Source organism: Chironomus tepperi, unplaced genomic scaffold, assembly GCF_022539635.2.
Source record: "Chironomus tepperi strain 1889 unplaced genomic scaffold, CSIRO-AGI_Ctep_v1 contig_74, whole genome shotgun sequence".
NCBI lineage: Eukaryota > Metazoa > Arthropoda > Insecta > Diptera > Chironomidae > Chironomus > Chironomus tepperi.
In genome coordinates this window covers 1,960,557-1,972,862 of record NW_027226196.1, presented here as the reverse complement: position 1 = coordinate 1,972,862, position 12,306 = coordinate 1,960,557, and the positions used below count along the sequence as shown (strand labels likewise).

General features: G+C 31.0%; 1 protein-coding gene across 1 annotated transcript; it reads right to left on the bottom strand.

Annotated features, from left to right (window-relative positions):
• Positions 1-9,299: 9,299 nt before the first annotated feature.
• Positions 9,300-12,266, bottom strand: LOC139101074 (cuticle collagen 2C-like). The gene is made up of 16 exons (XM_070653941.1): positions 12,263-12,266; positions 12,074-12,082; positions 11,890-11,898; positions 11,755-11,763; positions 11,665-11,673; positions 11,566-11,581; positions 11,491-11,499; positions 11,399-11,406; positions 11,319-11,327; positions 11,217-11,241; positions 10,999-11,007; positions 10,902-10,934; positions 10,478-10,510; positions 10,263-10,295; positions 9,443-9,515; positions 9,300-9,374 (listed from the first exon to the last, which is right to left on the bottom strand). The coding sequence occupies exons 1-16, from the start codon at positions 12,264-12,266 to the stop codon at positions 9,300-9,302; spliced, it is 363 nt and encodes a 120-aa protein (XP_070510042.1).
• Positions 12,267-12,306: the final 40 nt, after the last annotated feature.

Below are 12,306 nucleotides of genomic sequence, written 5' to 3'. Positions count from 1 at the left end.
TCACAGTATAATCTACAGTCTTGTAGTAATACATTTTCAAAGAGGCATATCACATTCTAATGTTACATAAGAGGCGTTACTTCAAAATTGTTAAAGTTAAAATAAAAATGAAATGTTATAAATTGAAAGTTTTGCAATTTATTTTATTTAATGCTTTAATTTGGTACTTTTTATAGACAGTGCATTGAAAGTTAGCTTGGGACAGTTTATGCAAAATATTTGAATTGTTTAGTCTACATGCGTATCTAATTTGAAAGCAATTCTCTCAATTTGTATGCTTTTATAAATGGTTAACTGTCGACTTTGTTAACGGACATGATAAGCCAGTGAATGTTCAAAAAGAAGTAAATTCACCAAAATTTGCATAAACAATCAAAAACCTCTTCATTTACCCCTCTATAATCCAACCATCCAACAAACCAATACAAGTACAATACAGAGGCAAACAACAAGCAATTGCTGGTCATAGCCTGATACAAAAAAAAAGAACATGACAAAAGTTTTTGGCAACCGACAAAGTCATAAAATAAAATTGTGGCAATTTGGTAAATTGAGCTGAATGCACTTTTCATTATCATGATAAAATTATGCCAAAAGCTCTTTCCCTCAAGTCCTCATTTTTATATTTTTTGATTGTGACCTTTAACTATTCGAACTGTTCATGTTATTGTATCTAATTTAGAGATGTCATGAACCCCCACATCATTTTATATTATTGAGCATGTCGATGCCATCAATAAAAAAATATTTTTTTCCCATCAATCAGCCTTTCAATTATTGATGAATGAAAAATCATTTGGAAAATCAATTTGTTCATGAAATAAAATATAATGAATTTTCATTGATGCAACGGTGATGAAGAAAATCGGGGGAAATGTGTTGTGTGAATTATTTACCGTAAGTTGATTTTGAATGAATATCGACGCATTTTGATGCATGGCGATTGAATGTCAAGGATACTTAATTTTGATGTTTCAGAATTTCGTCGGTGACGTCGATTCTGATACGTCCATTAGTTCTATGTTGAGAGATTTTTGGTACAATCTGTATCAGCTGCAGTAGCCTTGGAAACAGGATTTGAATGCTGTGGCAAGCATATTCTCATAAAATCGTTCTTTCCGCTCAGTCAGACGAAAAGCAGACAAGGAAATTCCATCACAAAATATTCCCAGACAACCATGGAAAATGAACAAAAAAAAAACCGGGAAAAAAAGCATTTTTTCCATAATGTATTTTGCTGTGTGAAATTTACCAGCACACACCATCACCATATCTGAATTGTGCGAGATTAATTTTTATTTGCACCTACCTGTATGGATATGAGGCATAAAATACATACAATTTTATATAAATTGTGGTATGATGGTGAACGACAACAGTGAGGCATTCAACCCGGCACAACGAAAAGGAAAATTAAGGCGCGTATTGTTGTGTTGAATCGGCTTGATGAACAAATAAAGTATAATGAACACGTTTACCTACATATTATGCGCATGCAAGCGTCAAAACAAATATAAACAAAATAAAAACTTTCATCACTCGCATTAAGCACTTTCATTCCTTCATTTTCTATGTCGACGGGTGTTTTCATATCCATTTTCATCATCAACAGCAACATTCATTGTCCACACCACAAAGATTTCCTTTTAACTCCTTTTTCATGCTCTGTCGTATCATTTATGTACACAAAACATCATTTTTAATCTCTTTCAACAGTCATTCACTCTCTTTCTCTTATGCTTACTAGTTATAAACTCTCATGTCTGACTACTACAACAGGTAATAAAACAAACAAGCTTTTTTGTCTTCTTTTCATTATTTTTGAGTTTTTTGTAGACAAACAAAGGGAAAAATTTTTAAGTAATTTCCATCATTGCAAGTCAGCGGCGTCGGTGGTGCTTTTCACTTTAGTCTGTACCTCCCAGACGACTTCACTGTTGCATGCGAAATTTAACAGGAACGAATATTTTTACCTTTTTTCCACCATTTGAAGGATCCCGATTTTTTTTGTTCTACTCAAAATTAAGGCAACAAAAAACAATCAAGCTCGCATATTTCAGTGGATTTAAAAGGGATTTTTGACAGATTAGCGTATGTGGAAGTTCTTTTGATGGATTTTATTGTATTTCCGTCAGTTTGCTTTTCGTACGGGATTATGTAGAATTAACTGTGGGAATTTTTGCTTAATTTTAACATTTTTGGAAGGTAAACTTTTTTGAAGATTTGATTTTATGCTGGAATTTAGAGGTATATTGATGAAAACATCGATTTGTAAGCAAACGAGAAAGTTTTAAGCTTTGTTTTTCAGAATTATTTGATACAGCAAAGTATTGAAGGATTTGATGGAATTTTGATTGAAAAGTGAGGAAGGATGTGTCGATTTTTCAGTAAATTTTCAGTTGAATTGGATCTGTTTTGTGGGAATTAAGGGTTGCAGTGATTGTAATTAGTGAGGTAATCAGAGCATGAGTTTTCACTGAGCGTAGCTTGAGAAATTTTTCTGTGATCATTAACAATTAACAAAAAAAAATGTTGAAAAAAAAAACTTGAGAAAATGTGATTTTTCGCAAGATTTTCATTAGGATGAAAAACGATTGAAAATACATTTTTTATATGATAATTAAAAAGAAAACCTTATAAAATGTAGCATCTTTTTTCTCAAATTAAGATGAAAAACCTTAATAAATCCAATTTTCCGTGAATTTTCCTTCATTTGACAGGAGCTATGCAGGCTTGTTAATGAGATTTTCTCGAACCCTACTTTTTTCATAATCACATGGACCATTTAAGAACTAAGTTTGGCTACATGTTGAAGTGCTTTATGGACAATTTAGTCCATAAACGACTAAAGTCTACTCAACTTAAAGTTTAATCCAAAACTATAATCCAAAATAACCTAACTCACAAATCAAGCTTAAATCTGACACTAACTACCAAATCCCCACATCCACAAGCCATTATCAAACAGAACAATTATCGACACAACAGGAATCAAAATCATTTAAATAATTGTGGTTAAATGGATTACGATAATTATCATAATGCTGATCTAATAGAGTGAACTTCAATCATTTTATTATCAATACAATTATAATCTTTTCTATAATACAAATTCAAGAGGGTTTTTTTCATAAAATCACTCAAACCTCAAGACATGAAGCATTTTGCTAAATCAGGTTAAGCTTCCATTATCATAAATTAATCCAGTTTCAATAATATGTGAATCTTAATGAATTGCCTGTTGAACGTGTTGTATTATACTCATTATCACATTTAATATTGACTAGATTTCAATAGCGTGATAGAAATGGCAATAGCTTAGTGTCATAATCGTAATTACTTGCTATTAATTAATGTTGATGAATTCTATTGAATTGTTTTCATGCATGCAATGAACGTTGACTTGAGTTTTGAATGACATTGTCTATCGATGTGTGGATTTATGAAATGAATTGAAATTCTTGGTATTTACTTGAAATTAAATTATCCAAAAATTATCAATTTAAAGATTTTATTCATAATTCGTGTGAATTTTGTCACGGATGCGAGTAAGAAGATTCCAAAATTTGACAATTTTTGGAACATTTTGAGCCTTCCAAACCACATAATATTCATAAACAATATTTATCTATTACGTAACATCCGATAAAATTAAATCCAAAAAGTACACATCTTCTCAAAACCCAACCCATTAAATTTTTATCATCTTTTAGGTCGCAACCATGAAACGCAAAAAAATAATATCAAATAGGCATACATAAGTGAATTTCTTATTTCCCTCACGTATCTGAATCGAGAGAGAAAAATCTGAGAATTTTTCCATAACCCGAGATAAGACAGTATATGTTGCGTTTAGAATTTCATCATATGACAGACAAAATTCTTGGAAAATTTGTTATTAGAATGTGTCACGAGAGGAAGTATGACTGAGAATTAATATGTAAATCGCAATTTTTGTGATACGTGCACTCGTAAATGTTATTTTTGTGTTATTGTACCTTAGTTGACCCTAAAAAATTGTAATCAATTCTTTATAATCACAAATGTCCCTCTAGAGAGTCTCAATCGACCCTAGAGAGTCTCAATCGACCCTAGAGAGTCTCAATCGACCCTAGAGAGTCTCAATCGACCCTAGAGAGTCTCAATCGACCCTAGAGAGTCTCAATCGACCCTAGAGAGTCTCAATCGACCCTAGAGAGTCTCAATCGACCCTAGAGAGTCTCAATCGACCCTAGAGAGTCTCAATCGACCCTAGAGAGTCTCAATCGACCCTAGAGAGTCTCAATCGACCCTAGAGAGTCTCAATCGACCCTAGAGAGTCTCAATCGACCCTAGAGAGTCTCAATCGACCCTAGAGAGTCTCAATCGACCCTAGAGAGTCTCAATCGACCCTAGAGAGTCTCAATCGACCCTAGAGAGTCTCAATCGACCCTAGAGAGTCTCAATCGACCCTAGAGAGTCTCAATCGACCCTAGAGAGTCTCAATCGACCCGAGAGAGTCTCAATCGACCCTAGAGAGTCTCAATCGACCCTAGAGAGTCTCAATCGACCCCAGAGAGTCTCAATCGACCCTAGAGAGTCTCAATCGACCCTAGAGAGTCTCAATCGACCCTAGAGAGTCTCAATCGACCCTAGAGAGTTTCAATCGACCCTAGAGAGTTTCAATCGACCCTAGAGAGTTTCAATCGATCCTAGAGAGTCTCAGTCGATCCTAGAGATTCTCAGTCGATCCTAGAGATTCTCAATCGACCCCAAAAACATAATTTTGACATTTTCGACACCTGCAACAAAACTTCAAATAATTCATGTCAATAAAATATTCATGTCAATAACAAGCACCTATTTAATTCACATCTATGCTATCAGTTATAAGCATAATGTGAAAGTTATGACAAACTACTCGTTGCCAGCATAAGATATGTATTTGTGTAATTACATCTTCAAACATTTGCAAATACAAATAAAAAGTGTTGACAGAAAAGTACCGCGCATAATTTTGATGAGAAATGAGAGATTTTTGAGTACATAAATATTTTTTTGGTGTTTTTGTTTTTTGAGGTTTTCATCAGCGTCGTGCTCGAGAATTTTCAAGACAAGATGGAATTTTTTTTGATGAATTGCTTTTGATGTTGTTTACTTTGATTTTCAATATGTACAATTGAGGCTTTTATGAATTAGTTGGTGTAAATAGTGACGGAATATAATGATTAAAAGAAAAGAAGAAAACTTCTGTGGCACAAGAAATGAAATGTTTTGTAAATAATCTTATTTCAAGTACTAATCAAGTCGTATAATTGAAATTTATTTAACATGAATAGACTCATGTAATTTGAAAAACATTAATTAATCATTCTTTGAACAGAGATTTTTATAGAGCTTCAGACATGAATTGAAGCTGAACATTTTATTTTATTTTTTTTTCGATGTTCATGGATGTAAAATGGATGTAGTGTTGTGGTATCTATTGCAACTATGTAACTTTCATTATGATATTCCCTGTAGATCTGTAGATTATGCTCTTGAACTGTAAGGGTGTTTTTAATAAAAACATAGACCAGCACACAATGGACGGACTATGCTGTAACTAAAGGATGTGTGTGCACGCAGACAAAGGTTAAAAAACTTGATTGAAATTTTATATTGCTAAATAATCTTTTGAAGCAGTTTAGATTAATTCTTAGAAATTTTAGCTATGAATAGGTAAAAATGAAAGCTTACAAAAGGCAATTTAGGTAAATTGGCTTTATATATATATATAGTATCCACGTAAAAATTGCTTTTATGCTACTAAAGCTATATTTTGATTGTTTTCTTTCATCAACCTACCATAAATGACACAAAAAATTGAACAATTGGTCATGTGACCCGCATCATTTGACTCTAACTCCACCGACAGCTTGAAGTCGATTTGAAATTTGTATGAAGTCGATTAGGCTCTTTTCAACTTTTTCAAACAAAATCTGAATCGACTTCAAGCATCTTCTGAGCTATAAAATAAAAATTAAAACTGTCATTCAAAAATTTTATAATTATTTTCTCATGAAATGCAGTATGGCATAACATCATGATTATCGAAGACTACCGCCATCTGTTGCAGGGAGTGCGAAACTCAAAATACTGTTTTTTTTTTTTTTGAAATTTCAAGCGTTATGTCTTGAGACAGGAGATTTATAGTGTGAAAATATAAGAACGGTAAATATTTTTTGTGAGTACTTACTGAATAGTATGCAAAAATGTCATAGTTAAAGTAAATTTAAAGTCATATTGTTTAATTCGGAGTCAAAATTTCCTTCAAAATTCAATTTAAATCTGTTTTAAATTTTATATGAAACCAGAGTTGGAAAAGGTCGAGCATACCAGATGCACTTCTACAGATGGCCCTTTTCGTAGTTGGCCTCTCCATAGTGACCCCTTCTGCAGGTTATTGCTTTCCGCAGATAATAAATCAGATAACATGTGAATAACCCCACGTCAATTTATTTTTAAAGTTTTTATATTCTTATAAACCGATCGTGCCAAATATAAAAATTAAAGCAGGATTCAAAGCTTCCAGTCATCAAATTGTGATAAATAAATAAATTTTATAATGTTTTAATTTTCCAAAATAAAATTAAATGATGATCTCAAAAGACTAAAATTTGACAAAATCGCATAAATTAAAATTACCTTTTTGAAAATATTTTCAAGATTCTATTCAAGAATTTGGTTTTTATCTTTTTTGGATCTAATACATTTTGGTATTTTGACAAAAAATCATTCTAAACTAATTCTATAAAGCCATAAATATATCATGTTATGACAATAAATAAATATAAAAATAAATGGACCACATCATCGAATCTAATTCCATTATTCTACATCAATCAATCGTCTATGACGCTTTTAATTATCACGACATGATATTTTACGCCTACGACCAAAAATATTCAGCACATTGCTTGATTAAAATTAAGAATATTCATGACTATTAATTTTAATCAGATGAGAATGAAGCCGCGCGGTCTCTGTGATGACGGAAACAAAGACTTGTTATGAATCACAAAAAAACATTTATTATTTATAACTTCTTCATTCAGAACTACTGTATTGCGATACATTCGAATAGATTTGGATTTTTTGAGAGTCCTTAAGACGAAGGTTATGCAATCAAAATGGCTATTTTAGTAACAGAGAATGGCAAATGATGAGATTTTGGGGAACTTCAACTGTTTCATTTTTAAATTAAGAATTTAAGTTTTTGTGGAATGTTGAAGCACTCACGAACTGTACACAAAACATGCTTTATCATTTTGTATCAGTAGAGTTACTGATGAGTATTTTGTGATATTTGAGTAATGACTCGACACATTCTGGTCATTATTAAGCTGGTTTGATGCTAACTTTTTGCAGCAATATATGACTTACATGTTTATTTCGCTGATCGTATAGATCAATTGTGATCCATAACCTCTCATAGATACCTCAAGAAGCTGGCTTCCATTTACCAATTTATATGGCACTAATTAAAAAGCAAGGATTAGGAGTTTTGGGATCAAAACCCCACAATTTAAATAAAATGAACATAACCAACAACAGCTACTTACTTCTTGTTGTTTTGACTTATTAATTCATTAATTTTTCAATATTTTACCAAATAATCTAACACTCTTCTTTATTTCCTTTTTAGCTTGTTCGCTGTCGACAATGGAAAGACAAATTTGCATTCAACTCAATTTTATATTACCAATCAAATTATCATCAATCATTTAATATAAAAGTATGTAAAGATTTGTGTTTGTGACTTAACAATGGAATAAAATTGATTAAAATTCACAATTTTTTGTGAGTGAATCTTGAAGCTTCTAATTGAGTTGTTAAGAATTATTTATTGATGGTGAAATTTTTGGTTATTTACTTTGAGGTGCCGATGAACGGATTGACTTTATGGCAGTGAAATTGTTAAGGTAAGATGGAAAAGGATTATTTTGAATTGATCGTAAATTTATCTCTGGATTTTTGAAGAAGACAAAATGTGTGGGAAGTAGTAAGTGTGGCAATTGGCTTACTGGCTTGAAATGCTTACGTAAATTCAAAAGATATGACATTATGAGCAGAATATCTCTTGAAAATCTTCATATCCCGGCACTGTCATGCATTTAAGGGCATTTACCTGCCTATTGTTGAATTTTTGCTGCATGATATCATTTAAAACTATGAAAATGAGCTCATTTGAGGATATTTTTGAGATGATTCAGTTTTCAATGGAATTTCAATGGAATGGTCAATTTTACACATCAAAACTATTTTTAATGAATTGCTGTATCGATAAATATTTGAACTTTAGTGACATGTCTAGACTAAAACAATACAATCGATTCAAGTATGCCTTTTAGTAGCAATTGGCGACAGTCGAGTTTTATTGACGTTTATTTACTTTAGTGAATCGTTTTTTTATCTTTAAAATTCTTCAAAAATTAACACGTTAATCCAACAAAAATTATTACATCTTAAATGCTTCCCACAAAAGTATCAAGTTTAACTGAAATTGTTTTGAAAATATTTAAATTATTCCATAGTGTCGCAACAAAAAATACCAAACATTCTCAAATTTATCAAATGCAAATCCAATCAGTCCAAATAAGATTAATATCTGTGATTTAAACAGGTTCAAAATAAATTCGATGCGAACAGGTTGCCGGAATAATTTTATCATTTGATGATAATTTGATCATCAGCTGTTCACAGTTGTATGTGTACTGATTACTGAATGAAACTAAGATTAATTTATATTGACATCATACGACATGAAAAATTAGTTTGAATTTTTTTAAAGAAAAAAATTACCATAAATACCAAATTTGGTGTCTTTAAGAGCCAAAACAAAATCAACGGCGCAAGTTGTTGAATGAAAAATTACTCGACTGCTTAAAATACATTTGAAATGGTGATTTAGAAGTGATTTTTTGTGTTGATCTTTCGCCTACTGGAATTTAGCGGAATCTTTTTGATTAAAATTGAATTTTTCTTAGTTTTTTTTTTTAAATATTTTTATTATTTTTAACTTATCAATGACATAAATTATAATATTTTTTTGTATTTCGATGTTTTTGTTTTTACTTTTTTAATATACAAATAAAAATAGAATGAAAAAAATTGTACATTTCATTTCGTTCATTTCCTTTTCTTCTTTTTTTGATGCTCTTGGAGTCGAAAGTTCACTTTTGAAATCAAAAACGAAACATAATATAATAAAATTAATAATTTTCAAGAGATATGAGAACACGCGTGAGAGCTTTAAGCTGATTAATAATAGTTTTCCCTCATTTGCCGGGTGGAAGGTAAAGTGGACCAGGCGTTGATGTTGGTGGAAGTGGTGGAAGGTATTCACGATCATCCTGTGGAGATTTGATAGAGTCAGTTAGAAATTATTGAATTAAAAATGATTTTTAAGGGCAAAATTTACATCTTTCTTTGTGACTCCTGTTGGTGGCTTGTTTGGCTTGTTTGGTGGTGTTGGTCCAGGTGGTCCAGGTGGTCTGTAATTGATAAGAAAATGATAATGATGAGACTTGGGCATTAAGGTCGTGTCTGACTATCGATGTGAAGTAAATTAAGAAAATCATCAAAAGCTTTTTTAAAAATCAATAAAAAAGACTAAATCATAAATTAATTTGAAGCCTCAAATTAAGATTATTGTCATGTTATAAAGACTAAATTAGAAAGTTCTGTTTTTGATAAATTTTGAGCATAAATTAAAGAAGATTTGAAGCCTCAAATTAAGATTATTGTTCATGTTATATTGAAGCTGTCAAACTTTCCGTTAGAATTTATATTTAGATAACCAGAATTTATTTAAATTACAAAAATATTTCAAATTTAGATCCTTATATTTACAATAAATAAGCTATTATAGGCAAAGCACAGTTAATATAAATATAACGATATTGTATAATATAAAATAGGCAAAAATCTACATAAATTATTTCAAAACTGTTAAATTTATATTCTTATTTTTGTGTCTGAACTGTTTTAAATTTTGATATTCTTAGATTTATTGCCTTAGTTTCCTTTATAAAAAATTAGGAAATGTGAGATCATTATTTACATATTAAATATTATTGTGTGTTTTCCTGGGCTATTTTAGCTATGATTTATTTATTAAAAATTCCATATGACAAGCATGAATCATCAAAAAAATTAAAAATTTTAATTTTTAATGTCATATGAAATTTTTAATCACTCAAATTGTTGTGAACTCTAAAGTAGCATTATTAGATTCTTACCCTGGTCGTGTAGGCCCTGGTGGTCCTGGAGGTCTGTTTCAAATTAAGATTAGTCAAAATATTTACATGATTTAATTAAGCAAAGCAAATTTTTATATTGATTAAAAAATATATTCTCCAAAAAGGAAGCAATTAATTAAGCCGTCGAATAACTTTTGTAAAATCAATATAATTAAAATAATTAATTGATGAATTAAGCAGCATATTATCCTTACCCTGGTCTTGTTGGTCCGGGTGGGCCTGGAGGTCTGCATTAATTAACGTTAATTGGATTATAATATTAGCAAAATTTATAAGCTTCATGTTAAAAATAAGTTCTAATTAATAAATTGTATCCGAAAGGAAGCAATCAATTATTAAAATAGCAAAAAAAATTTTGATTTAAATGTTACCCGCTGGAGCCTTCCAGCAAGCGAAACTTGGCCTACCCGCTGGAGCCTGATTCCTCAAACATTCGGCAATTGGTAGTCAAATTAGAAGTTGGCCTAATCCTGATTTTTTACAGGAAACCATCGCTGGAGCCTTAACTCGGAAGCTTGTTCTTTAATATTCGCCAAGCGAAGCTTGGCCTACCCGCTGGGATTTTTTGCCAAGCGAAGCTTACCCGCTGGAGCGTTCCTTTCGCCAAGCGAAGCTTACCCAGGTCTTGATGGTCCTGGTGGTCCGGGTGGTCTAAATTTGAGAATTTTATGTCAGTAAATTTGGTTGATAAAAGTAATAAGATGATGTAATTTACCCTGGTGGTCTGTAATGAGAAAGAACATAATTTTAAGGTTAATAAATTGGTGCAAAAGTATTAAAGCATGCTCATTAATGGCGAAGCTCTTGGAGCCTGATTCCTCAATTTTCACAATTTTCTGTTCGAGTGTCTAGTTATTAGCTTAAGTGCTAATAAACGCAATTTAATGATCAAACTAATATAAATATAAAAGTGAAATTCAACTCAACACTTACCCTGGTCTAGTTGGTCCTGGTGGTCCTTTATTTGCAATTTAATAAAGAAAAAACCAATAAGTTTACTTGTAAAATTGACATCAAATCACTAAAAGCATTTACCTGGTGGGCCTATGAGAAAAAAAACATAAAATTTTAACTCATTAGTATCGAGCAAAGTCATTTTTATAAAAATAGCTTACCTGGTGGACTGTTGTGCAAATAATTTAATGGAAATAAAGAGAAGAAAAGTGATAATTTCTTTTTCAAATATGATTTTGCGTGTTTTATTTACCCTGGAGGTCTGTAAAAATATTAAATAAAATAATTAGTATCGTCATAATGAATATAATAGATTTAAGTAACTTACCCTGGTCTAGTTGGTCCTATTTTATGAAAAATGGAAATAAAAAAATTGAAGAATTTAAAATTAAATCGGAATTAAAATTAAATATTGTAAAATTATTACCTTGTGGTCCTAAAGAGAAGACATTCCGGAATTAATTTACAGTAATGTTATAAATTTGATCAAAATCTGGAATAAAAGTTCAAATCTTACCAGGTGGGCCTGAAATTTAAGAAATAAATATTGCAATTATATTTTTTCGAGAAAGTTTCAAGTCATAAAGAATTTAAGCTTCAATAAACTCAAAATCTTTATCGCCTTATTAAAGAATTCGTTCTTTAAACTCACCAGGAGGTCCTGAAATGACACAAATGAAGAAATTGAGAGTTATATTAGTTTCATTGATTACGTGACAAATTACAATTAAATCAAACACTTACCAGGTGGTCCTAGGATTCGATTGATGAATTAAGAATGGGAAAAATTCAGATAAATTAGGAAAAGTTGTCATTTTATGATACCAAAAGCTTACCAGGTGGGCCTGAAATTAGAAAAAATTGGTCATTGGTAACATTTTAAGGATATAATCTATTTATAGAAATTTTAGTTTCTCAATTTTTCACAATGAATAAAAAATCATGGATGAGATTTGAAGGGAAATGGGATTTAATTTTAATGAAAAACAGTTCAAAATCAGCTAAATTTCCAAGATTTTCTCAACACATTTCCTTTTTTCTTCAAAAATTGAGCTTCATCCCCCCTTAC

Bases quoted from the DNA above. Each gene is read 5' to 3' on its own strand.
- LOC139101074 (XM_070653941.1), bottom strand. The intron at 10,511-10,901 runs GTAAGCTTCGCT...TAATTAATGCAG, and splicing joins CCAGGACCATCAAGACCTGG to ACCTCCAGGCCCACCCGGAC. The intron at 9,375-9,442 runs GTAAATTTTGCC...AAATCTCCACAG, and splicing joins CAGGAGTCACAAAGAAAGAT to GATGATCGTGAATACCTTCC.